Consider the following 19,050-nt stretch of genomic DNA (forward strand, 5'->3'; position numbering starts at 1 on the left):
ATATTTGGTGTTTTATATCACTTCCACTTCTAGAGGCCTTAACAAAGGCTCCTAAACAGGCTATGACTACAGGGCAAAACAGACCAAAAGGACAAGGCAAAATGCTCAACCATTAAAGGTTTAAGACTTGTTGCAACTCCAATCCTGTCCCCTATATATTTTAATTTGATGGGGCACTACTACCACATACCAGTTCAATTGGTACAGCTCTCTCTAACAGGTGCAAAAAATATAGCCTCTTACAAGACATGCCTCAAAATATGTTAATGAGCCAGAAACAACAATACCATGCACCCACTAGTGGTCAAAAGGTTTTTGGCGCTCCCAAAATACAGTACGGTACTGTATTCTTTGGAATGGAATTACAGTACCATTCAAAATACACCAATTATTTCCCCACCCACAACAATTTCCCACAATGCACCATAATTTACAGTATAACTGCAGTGTCATGCTTCACAGTATTTTACTATTGATAATACCCCAAATTAGCGCATAAATTACAGTTTTCCATTACAGTGCAGCTCAGAAGGTATCGACAGAGGACACTGCGCCAGAAGTAAAGACTGAGGACAAGCAGGAGTACTTACCAGTCCCAAAGCCTCGTGGGAAACGAGACCCGACCCCACCTGTCCATTTAGATAGTACCAGACCAAAGACCTGGCATGACAACGATTCTACCAGAGAGAGAGGACGTTCACTTGCAGCCTCAGCCTCTGTGCTGGAACCACCTCGACGCAGCAAGAGGAGCAGTAGTCTTCCTCCCGTACCCCCTGGGTGCCAGCCTGCAGCGTCTGGTGAAGTGGTGGTTGCTCCTCTGCGTAGGAGGAGGAGTAGACTAAACATAGAACAATCAAGCGTGCCAGTTCCAGTTCCCCGCTCGAAAAAACGCCTCAGTTCCTCTTTCTCCGATGGAACTCCTTCAATGGACTCCTCATTCACTAGGCAGACCGATTCCCTTGAGGGCTCGTTGTCTCTCTCTCAGGAAGACAAACAAGTCACCAGTCAGGAAGCCACAGAGGGTTCAATATCATTAACCTCAAGCATGGTCTCCGAAGGGAGCTTTGTCACAATTCTTCACTCAGAGGAGATATCACCAGAAGTTATTGTCTGTGAAAAGGGACTGGAGGAGAGTGGGGAGAGCTGGACCTTCACAGATACCGCTATGGTCACTGTGGCTTTCACAGATACTGTAAGTGAGGACATTGAGAGGGGTTCAGAGGCAGAAACTGTCTTTGAGAAGGGACTGGAGGAGAGCATGGAGAGCTTGACCTTTACAGATACTGCCATTGTCACTGAGTCCTTCACAGAAACCCCTAAGTTCTTCGCAGACACTGTTAGTGAGGACATTGAGAGGGGATCAGAGGCAGAAGTTCTTGACCAGACCTCTCCAACCACTGCTACACCAGCTGAGGACGACTGGTTACATGTTAAGGGAGCCAAAGAGACAGAGAAGATGGAGATCGAGAGAAAATACATGGGGGTTGAAGAGGTGGACTTTGGCTTTGAGTCAGTAGACGTAGCTGCCGGTGGCTTAGATGAAGAGAGGTACTGTATGTTATGTTGGACACACGTGCAAAAGAGTGGTTGCGTGACGTGTTTAAATTTTTGAGTGCATTTACATGTAGGGGAGAGTGGGGTAAGTTTAGACATTAACGATCAGCATCACTCCGTCAAGGGAAATAATGTATTATTTCTAACAAAGATATTTACATATATTTCAGGATGTTGTGTATCCCTGGAAATAATCAGAATTCATGTAAACATGACCGTTTTGAAAACATAGCTTGTCCAAAAAAGTGGTAATTTGGCACAATTTACTCCGGTCCGGGTATGGGGTAAGTTGAGCCGTGGGACGGGGTAAGTTGAGCCGTGGGACGGGGTAAGTTGAGCCGTGGGAACGGGGTAAATCAAGCCGCCTACAAATGTCTGTACTGAATGAAATATTACCACTACATTTTTAAAATCATGTCTGTCTTTATTTCCCAAACACAATTCAACACAATCAAAAATAGCTTTTTGTCTTTTAATCATTTTAAGTATCTTTTAACACAGGCTTAACACCGAACAAACACTTTGTACTTAAAAAAACCCAACTTATAACATAAGCCAGGCCCTGTTGTTGCCTCATACTCCAGTGATAATGCCTTGCATTATGTCTGGGAAGAAAACACTTGCCAATGGCTCAACCATTGGCTCAATTTACCCCAACCATGGCTATTGGCTCAACCATTGGCTCAATTTACTCCAACCATGGCTATTGGCTCAACCATTGGCTCAATTTACCCCAACCATGGCTATTGGCTCAACCATTGGCTCAATTTACTCCAACCATGGCTATTGGCTCAACATACATTTTGGCTATATTTTCCCATACAGCTTCAAGGATGCGCTTTCATACTAGGTTAAGGACCGCATATTGAAGCTTATGGAGACCCCAACTGATCTTTAAAGATCTCCTTTTGGTTTAGATACAAGCGTCATGAAACCTCTAATGCAATAAATGAGTCTTAGTGAGAATCGTAAATTGCTTTGCACTTTTTCCCATGTGGGTTCTTTCTTCACGTACTCCATGGAATGATGACCTCTTCCTAAATCTTTGGTATAATGATTAGAAACAAGGGTGACTCAACTTACCCCTTTAGCTCAACTTACCACTCTCTCCCCTAGTTGTTTTTAATTCTACTACTACTGCTACTATGCTTGCATGAAAATGAACTGTTTGAGAATATGCCATATATTTCATCCATTGCAATTGTTTTAAATGTGTTGCTACTAAACAGTTTGAAGAACGAAATCCAGAGCAAAACATTGTTGCTGCGTAGTCAAGTCATATTAAATCCCTGTCTTTCTCTTTTTAGGCAGCAGGAGGCAGCAGAGGAGCCAACAACGCCTGAACGCAGACCTGCAAACTCTCAGGAAATGGGTCAAGACAGTGCTGCTTCTCCAGAAGTACGCTATTTATAGTCGTATCAGTTGACCAATCTTCCACCATCCATTTTGTTTCATCATTGACTTATGAAATGTTTACCCTTACCACCATCATAAATGTTTACCCGTAGCACCATCATAAATGTTGACTCCTTACCACCATCATAACTGTCAATTTTGTCAATGACAAAACAACACTTTTTTTGTAGTTATTGCTATGTGATACCTGGTCATTTCTATACCATAGATTTAACTCCGAATTGACCTATTATATTTGATTTCGTGTTGTTTTAGGGCCTCATGGCCAGTCCTGGCCTGGTCACTTCCAGCCAGTCACTACTGGAGTGGTGTCAGGAGGCCACCAAAGAACACAAGGGGGTCAAGATCACTAACTTCAGCACATCCTGGAGGAACGGCCTGGCCTTCTGTGCCCTTCTACACCACTTCCACCCGGACAGGATGTAGGTACCGTCTGTGGAGAGCTTAGACCTAGAACATAAACAGGCATTATGTTATGGTTTCTTTAACCTTTGAAAATGACATCATGATCATTTTTTTGTGTGAACTTGTTTCCTGTTCTTGTGTATCGATTTTTTTCTTCTCTCTTTTCGCTACTTAGAAACTTTGAGATGCTGGACCCTTATGACATCAAGCGCAACAACAAGAAGGTGATTTCCGACATGTTATTTCGGCGTGTGATAATCAGTCAGAGTATAATGTGCTAACCCATCATTTCCTAGGCCTAGAATTATTATCATGAAGTGTTTACCACCTGAACATTTTACCAGTGGTGAAAAAAGTACCCAAAAGTAAAGATACCCTAATAGAAAATGAGTGAAGTAAAAGGGAAAGTCACCCAGTAAAATAGTACTTGAGTAGAAGTTTTTGGTTTTAAATATACTTACATTTTTGAGTGCGTTTACTGAAGGGGAGAGTGGGGTGAGTTGAGCCATTTTTTACATTCTGCATTACTCCGTCAAGGGAAATAAAATATCATTTCTAACAAAGATATTTACATATATTTCAGGATGTTCAGGATAGATCCCTGGAAATAATCAGAATTCATGTAAACATGACAGTCTAAGTCTCAAAAGTAAAAGTATAAATCATTTCTTATATTAAGCAAACCAGACAGCATGGTTTTCTTGTTTTATTATTTTATATAGCCAGGGGCACACTCCAACACTTATGGTTAGTGAGACCGCCAGATCAGAGGCAGTAGGGATGACCAGGGATGTTCTCTTGTAGGTAAATGTTTCTGTCCTGAAAATGTATGGAGTAAAAGTACATTATTTTATTTCGGAATGTAGTGGAGAAAAAGTAAAAGTTGTCAAAAATAGAAATGGTAAAGTACAGAGACCCCCAAAAAACGACTCAAGTAGTAACTTAAAGTATTTTTACTTAAGTACTACTGCATTTTACCCATCCACCCCGTCTCCTCTTTAACCCCCAGGCTTTCGACGGCTTTGCTGAGCTGGGCATTTCTCGGCTGATGGAGCCCTCAGACATGGCCCTCCTGGCCGTCCCTGACCGCCTCATCGTCATGACCTACCTCAACCAGATCCGCACCTACTTCTTGGGCCAGGAGCTGAGCGTGCTGCACATAGAGGCGGACAGCAGGGAGTCCAGCTACGGCGTGGCCGGGGAGAGCAGGGAGGGCCCCGACCCGGAGGCCGCTGCACGCTACTGTCAACGGATCCAAGATGAGACCCTCACAATGAACACCAATGGGGGCGCTGCAGAGAAGGAGGCGTATAGTGACACTAAGGGGGGCACCAATGGGGACGTGGTCCCGCCCCCTAGAACCAAACGGCTACAGGCTGCAGGGGCAGGAGGAGGGGCCCAGGCCCCCGTCGCACCCCCCAGGACACACTTCTTATCTGCCAAGTCTGGGTTCTCCCAGCTAAAGGATGCAGATCTGGTTAAGAAGCGGCGGTCGCAACGCAGGTCAATAGACGAGGCAGACACACCCGAGGTAAGCGGCCTACGATCTCTTTCTCTGTCTCGCTCCTCTCTCCACTTTCTGCCACTTAATCTGCTATATCTCTCTCTCTCTCTCTCTCCACTTTCGGCCACTTAATCTGCTATCTCTCTTTCTCCATCTCTGAGAGTGATTCCTTTGTTGTATTTACAGGTTGCTACAGGTCAGGAAGAGGGTGGAGCTACCAGAAGGAAATCAGAAACAGGTACGTACAGTATATTGATTTTGTAGGATGTTATTGGAGTTTACACCCACACAGACTTACTGAGTCTCCATTTTCCCAGGAACTTTGATTGCACAACACCCATCAGAGGTGCAGTGGCTAGGAGAGCGAGAGAGAGAGAGAGAGAGAGAGAGAGAGAGAGAGAGAGAGAGAGTACAGACACAAGTCATCACAGTTTTCTTTGCTGTACTTGGCTCATCCACCCCCTGAGCATTGGCATCACTCACTCTAATTACTTTGATGGTTTCCTGTCATTAGGATCAGTCCTTGGCCTATCACACTATGCTAATTGCCTCTTGCCATCGCAGTCTAGTTTGCCACTTTAATGCTCGTCTAGTAATTGCTCAGTGGAGCTACTGCATTATGCTCCTATGTATTTCCTTACACTGTGCTTGTGTGTATTTTCCATATAGAATGGGAAGCTGGTGAAGAAGGACGACCGGCTGAGGAGGGGTGCCAGGTCTGTCACTTTCACAAATCCCTGCCTGCCGCTGTCATAAACACTTACGTGCATCAAGGAAATACCAATGTTCTGTATATGAAGGAAGTATGTGTGTGCGTGTGCGTGTGTGTGTGTGTGTGCCTGTGTGCGTGCGTGCGTGCCCAGGACGCCAGCCAGTATGCACTGAGTGAGATGAAGGCCCTGGAGACGGAACAGAAGCACATTGACAGCAGGGCAGACATAGTGGAAAGGAGACTACGCCGACTGATGGAGTCAGGTGATGGGGGAGTGGAGGGAGGGAGGGAGCGAGGGAGGGAGGGAAGAGAAAAATACCCTTGAATAAATGTTCAGTATTTTCAAGGCTTCTTCTTTATAATGATGCCCTCTCTGTCTCCATACATGTAGGTAGTGACAAGATGCAGGAGGAGAAGCTGATTCAGGAGTGGTTCACTCTGGTCAACAAGAAGAACGCCCTCATCAGGAGACAAGACCAACTGCAGCTACTGTAAGCTCCACCATCCCCGCCGTGTTCTCCACCGTTACCTTGTGCTTTAAACAACTCTGACATATTATAGATCCGTGACATTGATCTAACCAAAAGTTATTCCGCTCCACAGACAAGAAGAGCAGAACCTGGAAACGAGGTTTGAGATGCTGAACCGAGAACTGAGAGACATGATGGCTATTGAAGGTAAAACTGCAGTACCGATATACTGAGCTACAAGATTCATGGTGCAACTCTTTGGTCATAGTGACATACAATAGCAAGAATCTGTCTTAAAGCTCAAATCCTTAATTGAAACAATCACAATGTATTTCCCCCTCCCCTGTTTGTCTAAAAAGCTAAGGGATGGGGCTGGATGAATGTAACCCCTCTCAAATTCATAGACAGAGCTAATTAATGCAATGACTGACCATACATGAGATCAAATGTACAGTTTTTAACCATGTTTTGAGGCATTTACGTTGTTTACAAACATTAGAGTAAGACACGCTTATGGGGTTCGACAGTTGAACTAAGCTCACGAGGCGTTTATAAGTCCTATTCTTCAAGAATCAATGGGTATATATATCATCAATTTCTGAGTCCAAAAATGGATGTAGCAGCTAAGGATTCTAGCTTTGAGTCTGCAAAGGGAATCTGAAGTATGGCGGTAAGCTTTGCGCGTGATTGACTCACGCTAGTTCATCTGTTTGGAAAAGCCAGACCTACCAACTGTGCCAAGTGGTATCTGCCCTTGAGTTGGTTTGAGGAAGTGATCCTTTCTTTAATGTCATAATTTATCTGAATCCTTTATTTACTTCCAGTTTCATCATTAGGTTCTAGATCTTTAAAGAGGTCCTCCCGAGTGGCGCAGCGGTCTAAGGCACTGCAGTGCTTGAGGTGTCAATACAGATCCATGTTCGATCCCGGGCTATGTCGCAGCCGGCCGCGACCAATAGAGACCCAATGACGCAACGCACAATTGGCCCAGAGTCGTCCGGGTTAGGGGAGGGTTTGCCCGGCTGGGATGTCCTTGTCCCATCACGCTCTTGCGACTCCTGTGGCGGGCGTGGCGTTCCCGTTCCTCCGACACATTGGTGCGGCTGGCTTCCGCGATAAGTGAGCAGTGTGTCAAGAAGCAGTCCAGCTTGGCAGGGTCCTGTTTCGGAGGACGCATGGCTCTCGAACTTCGCCTCTCTCGAGTCCGCACAGGAGTTGCAGCGATGGGACAAGACTGTAACTACCAATTGGATATCACGAAATGGTAGAGAAAAAGGGGTCAAAAAAATAAATATATATATTTCATTGATCTTTAAAGAGAAGTTTAAAAGTAAGCTACAGGGGAGCTACATTCTTGTTATGTTTCACACGCTATTAGAATGTTATTAGAGCAAGGTGAAAGCCAATAGAGTAAAAAAAAGGAGAAAGACTAAGGATCCAAGAAAAAGCTGGTCATGGAACTAAATTGCACATTGGCAACGCAACAACTCTTTTTCTACTCTGTACCACCCTCCATCCTGTATCACTCTTTCCCTGTCTTCCTCTCCTCCGCATCCACTCTTCCACTCTCTTCTTTCTGTCCTCCAGAGTGGCAGAAGACAGCGGCCCATAAGCACAGGGAGCAGCTGCTACTGCAGGAGCTGGTGTCTCTGGTCAACCTGAGGGACGAGCTGGTCCACGACATGGATGCCAAGGAGAGAGGGTGAGACGGCCATGTCTGCATATTTGGCTCCTCAAGTTTATGAGCAAAAAAAACAAAATTTATTTATTTTCATGGTTGGACATAAAATACTGTAAAAAAGACCAGGAAAACAGCTGCAAGTTATTTTAATTTTTGGAATCTGTTCCCAAGTATTCCCACACATAATAGAGAGACACGTGATCATGTACAAGTTTCTACGCAAGGTTTGAAATCATTATGTTTTAGTCAAATATTTGATCTGTTTGGGCTTCTTGCGGTCCATTTGCAGTCTACAAATAATTTGTAATTAAGTTCTGGTCCCGACCATCCGCTCAAGATAAAATCGGCCCACGGTTGAATCTAATTGATGATCCCTGCCCTATTTAGTGCACTACTTAGAGCCCAAATGGCCCCAGGTCAAAAGTAGTGTACTATATAGGGAATAGGGTGCCAATTGGGACACAGTCCCCTGGCCCAGCTGAGTCACACATGCTGAACACACACAGCAAAACACTTGACACCCTCTGCTAAACATAAACCACGGGTGTATCCATCTGTTAATATATGGGGTGACAGTATGCGATGGGGTGAATGAGATATCAGGTGTCTTTGTGAGCTTTGTCTTCCACTGCCACACGGTTGAACCTAAGTCCGATAGAGGGACTATTTGGGACTACTGTTCTAGCAGGTCTATCTCCCTGTCCTCTGTGCCTAGGGCTCTGGAGGAGGATGAGAGGCTGGAGAGAGGCCTGGAGCAGAGACGCAGAAAGTACAGCAAGAAAAGCAAGGAGGAGAAGTGTGTGCTGCAGTGAGGCCTGGCGCCGGACACACCTGAACCAGGCAGCCCTGTGGAAGGTCACCTGGGTGCACTTTGGGACTGATGCTGTATGTGTGTGGCTCATGACATCAGCACAGCATGGAAGAGATTGAGAACAGTGTTATGTGACTGCACTAAGAGGACGGAAAACGTCCCTCCCCCCACACCCCTCCATGATATGACTGAGCCTCAATCCAACCTATGACTGGTTATCATCAGTCGCTTTGCTCTTTCAGATTGTGTTTTGATTGGATTGAAGTGTTTTTCTTGTCGCGTCATTTTCTATATGGATGCAGAGTTTGTGTGTACCTGTGTTTGTGCGTGCGAATGTGTGCGCTGATGCGTGTCATTGTGAGTGCAATCTATTTTGTGTATTAACGTCGGGTCACAAAGACATATCCCTAACTAACCTATCACCAGATAGTTGCCTTACTGTAGAATCTGTTACAGTAGTGTATTGTTTCATGGGTTACATATAGAAGGTGTTTTCCACTGAATGGCATATTGTGGACGGGACAGGGCTCCAGTTACTATGTATAACAAAGACCAACTTTAGGCCCATGCAGCAGGTGGATTGATTCACCCGTCTTCACCTACAGTTACATGAAGCTGACAGGAGCGGTCTGTGATTTATTGCCAATTACAATGGAGAGATGGACGGGAAGTACTCAACTTGTGCCAAACAAATATTGCAAAAAAAAAAAAAAGGATCTTTCTTATTTCTTGCAGTGTGTTGGCTTGCCCTGTGCAGACGGCACACAGCAAACATCTGTTGTCTTGATTGTTTATCGACGTCGAGGAAAGAAGAAAACGGACATTGTCGACAAGGTCTTGGTATTGAAGATGTTAAATGTTTAACCAGAGTGGGAGATTGTAGGGGGGAAAGGGAAAAGAACTGTGGAGTCTATACGGTAGCAAGTTTCGTACCCTACAGCTCGGTGTCTGAAAGAACAAAACCGTTTTAACTTATCCAAAATAATTTATGGTTTTATTTATTGAATCGGTATTCAACAGATAATCTTACAGATCCAGCCTGTCAAATGTGCCTTTTGACCAGACCCATAGTTTTAAAAAAATGACTGGAAGTAGGAACTTTGTTCCAGGTCTGGATATGTTTATGCAGTGAGTTTGAGTTCAGTTACTGTTTTGTGACATTAGCCTTGTAATGTCTTGTTTCCATTGATTGGGTTTTGTTGTTTTATTAATTCAATGAATTGACGCAGAAGCTGTGGAGTCTGAAAATGAAATGATCTAAAAATACTAGAGAACAGCAATATTCAGAACAGAAAACATCAGGCAAATGCATGTTTTGTAGTATTACTATATATAGTCTTATGCACGTTGTTATGACAGAGGATGTAATGTGCAAAAGTGTATGCAGTAAACAATTAACCCTAACACGGTCTAAAAAAAAATACACTTTACTTTTGCAGAAAAATATTCTAAGATTAAAACACCAGCACTTCCTTACAACAGTATTACGATCATTTGGCCAAGATTGGACCAGAGGTTGATATTAGCTTGACCTCTGCGGCGCAACACAACAGAGTAAAAACTAGACTCTGTCCTGAGTGATTTTGGGATGCCATTTGACTGAGAGTGAAAAAAAAATTGACGGTGAAGTGTTTGAACTGCCTCCTCTACCACCCTGCTGTTAGTTACTGTGGTAATGTTTACTATTCCCTGTGTGAGTTTGAGAAATGTGCTTTTGAGTTTTCTGAAATAGCTTTTTGGGGAATTTTTTTTGTTTGTTTTAATGTTACGTACATTTGCACTATTTGTAATGTTTGGAAAATAAAAGCTATTTTGGATGACTCGGAGAAACCACAATGCGTCTATTTAATGCAACATTTTTATATGGAAATCATTCATGAATCCTTACACTTCAAGGTGGATACATACAGTCGTGGCCAAAAGTTTTGAGAATGACACAAATATTAATTTCCACAAAGTTTTCTGCCTCAGTGTCTTTAGATATTTTTGTCAGATGTTACTATGGAATACTGAAGTATAATTACAAGCATTTCATACGTGTCAAAGGCTTTTATTGACAATTACATGAAGTTGATGCAAAGAGTCAATATTTGCACTGTTGACCCTTCTTTTTCAAGACCTCTGCAATTCACCCTGGCATGCTGTCAATTAACTTCTGGGCCACATCCTGACTGATCAATGCTTGGAGTTTGTCAGAATTTGTGGGTTTTTGTTTGTCTACCTGCCTCTTGAGGATTGACCACAAGTTTTCAGTGGGAATAAGGGTCTGGGGAGTTTCCATGCCATGGACCCAAAATATTGATGTTTTGTTCCCCGAGCCACTTAGTTATCACTTTTGCCTTATGGCAAGGTGTTCCATCATGCTGGAAAAGGCATTGCTCGTCACCAAACTGTTCCTGGATGGTTGGGAGAAGTTGCTCTCGGAGGATGTGTTCCATTCTTTATTCATGACTGTGTTCTTCTGCAAAATTGTGAGTAAGCTCACTCCCTTGGCTGAGAAACAAGCCCACACATGAATGGTCTCAGGATGCTTTACTGTTGGCATGACACAAGACTGATGGTAGAGCTCACCTTCTCTTCTCCGGACAAGTTTTTTTCCAGGTGCCCCAAACAATCGGAAAGGGGATTCAAAGAAAATGACTACCAGAGTCCTCAGCAGTCGAATCCCTGTACCTTTTGCAGAATATCAGTCTGTCACTGATGTTTTTCCTGGAGAGAAGTGGCTTCTTCACAACAATTGAACCGCTCTCCATGAAGTTCTTGATGATCCGATAAATGGTTGATTTAGGTGCAATATCCTTGCCTGTGAAGCCATTTTTGTGCAAAGCAATGATGACGGCACGTAACCACAGTTGACAGAGGAAGAACAATTATTCCAAGCACCACCCTCCTTTGAAGCTTCCAGTCTGTTATTCTAACTCAATCAGCATGACAAAGTGATCTCCAGCCTTGTCCTCGTCAACACTCACACCTGTGTTAACGAGAGAATCACTGACATGATGTCAGCTGGTCCTTTTGTGGCAGGGCTGAAATGCAGTGGAAATGTTTTTTGGGAATTCAGTTCATTTGCATGGCAAAGAGGGACTTTTCAATTAATTGCAATTCATCTGATCACTCTTCATAACATTCCGGAGTATATGCAAATTGCTATCATACAAACTGAGGCAGCAGACTTTGTGAAAATTAATATTTGTGCCATTCTTAAAACTTTTGGCCACGACTGTACACTACATAGCCAAAGGTATGTGGACACCTGCACGTCGAAGATCTCATTCCAAAATTATGGGCATTAATATGGAGTTGGTCCCCCCTTTACGGCTTGAACAGCCTCCACTCTTCTGGGAAGGCTTTCCACCAGATGTTTTTGGAACATTGCTGCGGGGACTTGCTTCCATTCAGCCACGAGAGCATTAGTGAGGTCGGGCACTGATGTTGGGCGATTAGGCCTGGCTCGCAGTCGGTGTTCCAATTCATCCCAAAGGTGTTCGATGGGGTGGAGGTCAGGGCTCTGTCCAGTCAAGTTATTCCAAACCAATCTCGACAAACCATTTCTGTATGGACCTCGCTTTGTGCACAGGGGCATTGTCATGCTGAAATGGGAAAGGGCCTTCCACAAACTGTAGCCACAAAGTTGGAAACACAGAATCGTCTAGAATGCCATTGTATGCTGTAGCGTTAAGATTTCCCTTCAGTGGAACTAAGGGGTCTAGCCCGAACCATGAAAAGCAGCCCATTATTCCTCCTCCAAGACCATTATTCCTCCTCCAAACTTTACAGTTGGCACTATGCATTCGGGCAGGTAGCGTTCTCCTGGCGTCTGCCAAACCCAGATTTGTCAGTCGCGCTGCCAGATGGTGAAGCATGATTCATCACTCCAGAGAATGCGTTTCTACTGCTCCAGAGTCCAATGGCGGCAAGCTTTACACCACTCCAGCCAACGCTTGGCATTGCACATGGTGATCTTAGGCTTGTGTGCGGCTGCTCGGCCATGGAAACCCATTTCTTGAAGCTCCTGACGAACAGTTATTGTCCTGATGTTGCTTCCAGTGTCCTTTTGGAACTCTAGCGAGTGTTGATTTTTACACGCTGTGTGCTTTAGCACTCAACGGTCCTGTTCTGTGACCTTGTGTGGCCTACCACTTCGCGGCTTAGCCGTTGTTGCTCTTATACATTTCCACTTCACAATAACAGCACTTACAGTTGACCGGGGCTGCTCTAGTAGGGCAGAAATGGAAAGGTGGCATCCCATGACGGTGCCACGTTGAAAGTCACTGAGCTCTTCAGTAAGGCCATTCTATCGCCAATGTTAGTCTATGGAGATTGCATGGCTGTGTGCTTGATTTGATATAACTGTCAGCAACAGGTGTGGCTGAAATAGCAGAATCCACAAATTTGAAGGGGTGTCCACATAATGTTGGCCATGTAGTGTAACTTTAGCCATGAGTGAGCATAGGCATGCTCCGTCTACTTACTATCATGAAAGCCAATGCCAGTGTCAGTGAACCAATGTGTGGTTACTATTTCCATTCAGGTTGTTTTTACTCATTAATTTCCATTCCACTGAGTTTGTCCTCATTGGTAGTCTCACTAACAGGGCTTGCAGTGCCTATGGGCACCATGAGGATTCAGTTAGTCCAGTGCACAGAGCTGTAGGCCTAGAACTCTAAGGGAACAACAATACAAACTGTGTTAATCTGAAGTAAGGGAACGAGGGATACCTAGTCAATTGTACAACTGAATGCATTCACCTGAAGTGTGTCTTCCGCATTTAACCCAACCCCTCTGATTCAGAGAGGTGCCCCATTTAAGGAATGTTGATTAGATTGGGTGCTGGATCATGTTGTAATGTGTTTTCCTGTTAGATAATGGAAAAGAGATTGAATCTCGGGAACAAAGCAGGACTGCCCACTCCTGACACAATATCTTGTAACCCCTTATTGTCTTACGTCAAATAATTATGTACTGGCCAAGGTGTACCTTTCTGTGTACTGCTCTGACCTCACAAGCAAACAAAGACTCAACAAGCTATAGAGAACATTTTGTATTTCAGTTGTTTATTAAGATTTTTTATTTTATTTTTCAAAGTGTAAAGAGAGCATTTGAAAGTACGAAAGAGTGAGGGATTATAAGTGAGAAAAGTTCTCTTTCCTATAAACAATTAATAGTTCATTTTGTTTACTCATTTAGGAAGCAGGCTCAAACCGCTCAAATGGAGTGTTTTTGTATCAGGATAAGGTAAGACCCAGATTCAGACCGTGACGAAGTAACAATGTTGATTACAGCAACAGAGGCAAAAGCACAGGATGGCAGGCAGGCAGGCAGGCTCAGGGTCAGGCAGAGTGGTCAGGCGGGCGGGTTCAGCTTCAGGACAGACAAGGGTAAAAAACCAGGAGGGTGAGAAAAAGAGAGGCTGGGAAAAGACAGGAGCTGACAGGACAAATGCTGGTAAGCTTGACAAACAAGATGAACTGGCAACAGACAAACAGAGAACACAGGTATAAATACACAGGGGATAATGGGGAAGATGGGCGACACCTGGAGGGGATGGAAACAATTACAAAGACAGGTGAAACAGATCAGGGCGTGACACTTTGGCTACACAGTGTTCCTCACATACGTCCCCCATAGCCACAAAGCTTTGTCAACATTAGAAATATTAGTTATATTACCCCATGTACCAGAAACCGGGACCCTATCCTCGCTGCTTCAGTGTATATGGGATTTGAGGAACAACCCAACTAGCCCATAACTTTCTGAGAACCATATGGTTATTTAGCATACAACCGCCCCACAACTTTCTGGGAATAGTGCAGGATAGTTGCTTGGCTTTGGAGCATTCTCAGCACTTTTAAGGAACTTGACAAACTATTTTCTTGCTATTTCATCACTTTAAAGCTACAATATGTAACTTTTTGAGCAACCCGACCACATTCACACAGAAATGTGAGTTATAGATCTGTCATTTTCATTGAAAGCAAGTCCAAGAACCGGTAGATATGTTCTATGTGTGCTATTTCTATGCTTCCTGTTTCTAGGTTTCATTTTTGCGTATTTTACTTTCGATTTTCTACACCAGTTTCAAATAGATGAAAACATTAGATTTTTAGTTATGGAAAATATATTTCACAGGGGTTTGGATGGTACAATGATTCTCTACACAATGACTGCTTGTTTTGTCACATAAACTGAAATGAGCCTAACTATTCGAATTTTAGCAACCAGGAAATGGCGGAGTGATTTCTGCATATTGCACCTTTAACAGAAAGTTTCCTAAAAGTTCAAATGTGGTTACATTTCATTTCAATTTTGGTAATGTTCTACAACTGGTTTAACATTGGGAATGTTCTCAAATTGTTGCAAGAATGTTAAGAAACAACATTACTCTGTGGAAATTTCAGTACTAAAGCATAATGTCTCCTACAGGTTTTCTCATGGTTCTATTTAAAGTAATGTTCTCAAATTGTTGCAAGAACATTAAGAAACAATGTTCTGGGCCTCCCGAGTGGCTCAATGGTCTAAGGCACTGCATCGCAGTGCTAGAGACGTCCCTACAGACCCGGATTTAATCCCGGGCTGTATCACAACCAGCTGTTATCGGGAGTCCCAAAGGCGGTGCACAATTGGCCCAGCGTCATCTGGGTTAGAGGGGATTTGGCCGGGGTGCTTTACTTGACTCATCGCGCTCTAGCAACTTCTTTTGGCGGGCCGAGTGCCTGCTGGCTGACCTCGGCCGTCAGTTGAATGGTGTTTCCTTCGTCACATTGGTGTGGCTGGCTTCTGGCTTAAGTGGGGGTGGGTGTGTGTGTGTTAAGAAGCAAGGTTTGGTGGGCCATGTTTCGGATGACACATGACTCGACCTTCGCCTCCCGAGTCCATTGGGGAGTTGCAGCGATGAGACAAGATTGAAATTGGGGAGATAAAATAAATAATTAAAGTCTTATGTGAGATTTTCAGTGCTTCAGCATAATGTTTCCTACAGGTTCCCTCATGTTTCTATTTAAAGTCATGTTCTCATATTATTCAAAGAATGTAAAGAAAGCTTTCCATAAAAACCACAAGAACACTTTAGTAACGTTCAGAGAAGAAAACTTTTGTAAAGTTCAGAGAATGTTCAAAGAATGTTATTTAAAATCATATACATTTCCTTCTCAGCATGAACAAAACTGTCTCGATCCTCTATCTTGTTAAGTGTGTTGGTCGCGCCCACTAATTGGCCACACCTGATCTTAATGGGTGCATGTTTCCTATGAAATGGGTGATTTTTGAATAGACTAAAATTAACAGCTTTGCAGACATAAACAACGATGGAATGCTAGCTTCATCCTGGAGTTAGATAAACTTGAATTTTTCAGCAGGGACATATACAGGATGCTACCCTCCACAGCATAACATTCACTCCAGATCAAAACTACAAACCTACAACACTAATTAAGGACAAAATTACCTGGAAGTATAAATATACCATCCAACCTGGAACTGAGACAGACCAGATACAACTTCAATTATCACTGAGGTATGAAGTGAGTGGTTCAAACCCTTTGAGCCAAACAAATGGCAGGCTACCCCACCCAAATACAGAGGCCTTGAAGCCCCCTCATGCTGTTCAGAGACCATCCACTGGCCTTTTCTACAAGAAATCTGCCCACAGAAATAAAAGCTTCTCCCAAGTGGGTGTGACACCTACTCCCATTGTCTGCTGCACTGCTGCTTGGATTCCATCTGGCAATCTGTTCACCGTCTGCCCTGGTTGTCTTACCCTGTCTGGTCCAGGTACCCATACCACACTCCCCCCACCCTCCTTAGCTTTTGCTCGCCTCCAGCACACAGGCATTGTTGGGTCGAGTGACTCTGAACTTACAATGGCTAGCCCTAAGTCATTATATATTTTTGGTGCATTTTGGTATTTGCCTCATGACTCCTGCATGCTTTGTTGACTGAATTTTCTTGTTTACCTAACCGTGGGACAGACTATGTTTGTTCCCACACTCGGGATTCTGACTCTCTATTGGTTACAATGACTTTTGGCCTCCCACTCTAGTCTAACCACCTCTCACCGGCTTTGTATTCATGTTACCTGATGAAATTGCTGTATAATATGATCTTGTTGCCAGCTAATGCAAATTCTATTCTCATCAATAAATACTGCAGAGCGCTCCCTGTCCTCTGCCGGGCCTTGATTGTAATACTGTTGATGATATCTGGAAATGTGCATGTACACCCTGGCCCATCTACTGTTGCTAGCCCCAATTCTGACTTGTGCTCTGATATCTGTTTCACTGATTTCTGCTCTCGTCAAAGCCTGGGTTTTCTGTACATTAACACTTGAAGTTTATTAACGAAAATGGATCAATTGAAAGTGTGGGTTCACAGCTCCAATCCAGATGTGTTGGTCATTACTGAGACGTGGTTAAGAAAGAGTGTTTTGAATACTGATGTTAACCTTTCTGGTCATAACCTTTTTCGGCAAGACAGATCTTCCAAAGGTGAGGGAGTGGCAATCTTTACCAAGGATCACCTTCAGTGCTCGGTTGTCTCCACCAAGTCTGTTCCCAAACAATTTGATTTGCTGGTTTTAAGCATTAAACTTTCAAATAGCTCTTCGTTGCTGTGTGCTATCGACCTCCATCAGCACCGGCCTGTACCCTACCGGCCCTAAGCTCTCTCCTGGCCCCATACACTAAGTCTGAATTTGTCCTGCTAGGTGACCTCAACTGGGACATGCTTAAACTACCTGACCAAGTCCTAAAGCAATGGGACTCCCTAAATCTTTCTCAGATTATTAGCAATCCCACAAGGTATGACTCCAAACATACAGAAAAGGCTAAAAGGCTCGACATTATTCTCACAAATAATCCTGATAGGTATCAGTCTGGTGTTTCCTGTAATGACCTTAGTGATCACTGTTTTACAGCCTGTGTTCGTAATGGCTGCTCAGTGACACGACCTGTCCTGATTTGTCATTGACGCTTGCTAAAAAGCTTTAATGAGCAAGCCTTCCTTCATGACCTGGCCTCTGTAAATTGGTATAGAATCAGCTTGATTCCCTCTGTCCAAGACGCTTGGACCTTCTTAATATTTTCAGTGATATTGTTAACAAACATGCCTCTATAAAGAAAATGAGAATTAAAAACAGGTTCAGCCCCTGGATCGACCGTGATCTTGTAGAGTTACTCCAACTCAAGAATTGCGTTTGGCGAAAGGCGCATACTCATGCTGACTGGCTCTCATTCAGGCAAATGAGAAATAAGTACACTCAGGCTATCGGGAAGGCCACAGTTAGTTTCTTTAAGGAGCAGTTCTCTCTCTGTGCGTCTAACACCAAGAAGTTCTGGAAAAAGTTTAAAGACCTAGAGAATAAACCCTCCTCCTCACAGCTGCACATGCCCCTTAAAGTTGATGATGTGGCTGTTACTGACAAGGAGCACATGGTGGCTTCCGGAGTGGTGCAGTGGTCTAAGGCACTGCATTGCAGTGCTAGCTGGGCCACTAGATATTCTGGGTTCAAGTCCAGGCTCTAATGCTCCTCCCTCTTTCTCCCTTGCCCCACTACAAAATGTCTCCCTGCAGGCGGTCACTGAATCCGAGGTGCTAAAGGAGCTCCTTACACTTGACCCCAAAAAAACATCTGGGTCAGATGGTTTAGAGCCTTTCTTCTTTAAGGTTGCTACCCCTATAATCGCCAAGCCTCTCTCTGACCTTTTTAACCTCTCTCCTCTCTGGGGAGGTTCCCATTGCTTGGAAGGCAGCAACGGTTCGTCCTTTATTTAAAGAGTGTCACATTCTGACCTTAGTTCCTTTGTTTTGTCTTTTGTTTTAGTATGGTCAGGGCGTGAGTTGGGTGGGTTATCTATATTAGTTTGTCTATGATTTGCCATTTCTGTGTTTGGCCTGGTATGGTTCTCAATCAGAGGCAGCTGTCAATCGTTGTCCCTGATTGAGAACCATATTTAGGGTGCCTGGTTTCTATTGTGTTTTGTGGGTGATTGTTTTCTGTGTCTGTGTTCCACATGGAACTGTTTCGGTTTTCGTTTCTGTCTTTCTATTTGTTATTTTCGTGTTCAGTGATTTTGTTCAATAAAACATGACGAACACGTACCACGCTCCATATTGGTCCGATCTCTCATACTCCTTGTCAGAGGAGGACGAATCCCGATACAAACGGGGAGATCAAGATGATCTTAACTGTTATAGGACAATTTCTATTTTGCCCTGCTTATCAAAAGTGTTGGAAAAATATGTCAATAATCAACTGACTGGCTTTCTTGATGTCTATAGTATTCTCTCTGATATGCAATCTGGTTTCCGCTCAGGTTATGGATGTGTCACTGCAACCTTAAAGGTCCTCAATGATGTCACCATTGCCCTTGATTCTAAGCAATGTTGTGCTGCTATTTTGATTGACTTGGCCAAAGCTTTTGATGTGGTAGACCATTCCATTCTTGTGGGCCGGCTAAGGAATATTGGTGTCTCTGAGGGGTCTTTGGCCTGGTTTGCTAA

General features: G+C 43.8%; 1 protein-coding gene across 27 annotated transcripts in view; it reads left to right on the plus strand.

Moving 5' to 3' along the window:
- Positions 1-10,383, plus strand: part of LOC110531861 (EH domain-binding protein 1) — a 67,875-nt gene extending 57,492 nt beyond the window's left edge. For 21 of the 27 annotated variants that reach the window (XM_036987738.2, XM_036987743.2, XM_090183962.1 and 18 more), the window contains 12 exons: positions 520-1,548; positions 2,862-2,952; positions 3,226-3,392; positions 3,551-3,599; positions 4,385-4,906; positions 5,066-5,117; positions 5,549-5,595; positions 5,743-5,854; positions 5,983-6,082; positions 6,195-6,268; positions 7,649-7,763; positions 8,458-10,383. In XM_036987738.2, the coding sequence (XP_036843633.2) occupies positions 520-1,548; positions 2,862-2,952; positions 3,226-3,392; positions 3,551-3,599; positions 4,385-4,906; positions 5,066-5,117; positions 5,549-5,595; positions 5,743-5,854; positions 5,983-6,082; positions 6,195-6,268; positions 7,649-7,763; positions 8,458-8,554 (2,455 nt within the window). In that variant the 3' untranslated portion in view covers positions 8,555-10,383. The remainder of the gene's footprint in view (positions 1-519; positions 1,549-2,861; positions 2,953-3,225; positions 3,393-3,550; positions 3,600-4,384; positions 4,907-5,065; positions 5,118-5,548; positions 5,596-5,742; positions 5,855-5,982; positions 6,083-6,194; positions 6,269-7,648; positions 7,764-8,457) is intronic. The other 6 variants (XM_090183965.1, XM_036987748.2, XM_090183978.1 and 3 more) reach the window with 1 other exon arrangement.
- The last annotated feature ends 8,667 nt before the right edge of the window (positions 10,384-19,050 follow it).

Source organism: Oncorhynchus mykiss, chromosome 9 (assembly GCF_057628025.1).
Source record: "Oncorhynchus mykiss isolate SJ-2025 chromosome 9, ASM5762802v1, whole genome shotgun sequence".
NCBI classification, from domain to species: Eukaryota; Metazoa; Chordata; class Actinopteri; order Salmoniformes; family Salmonidae; genus Oncorhynchus; species Oncorhynchus mykiss.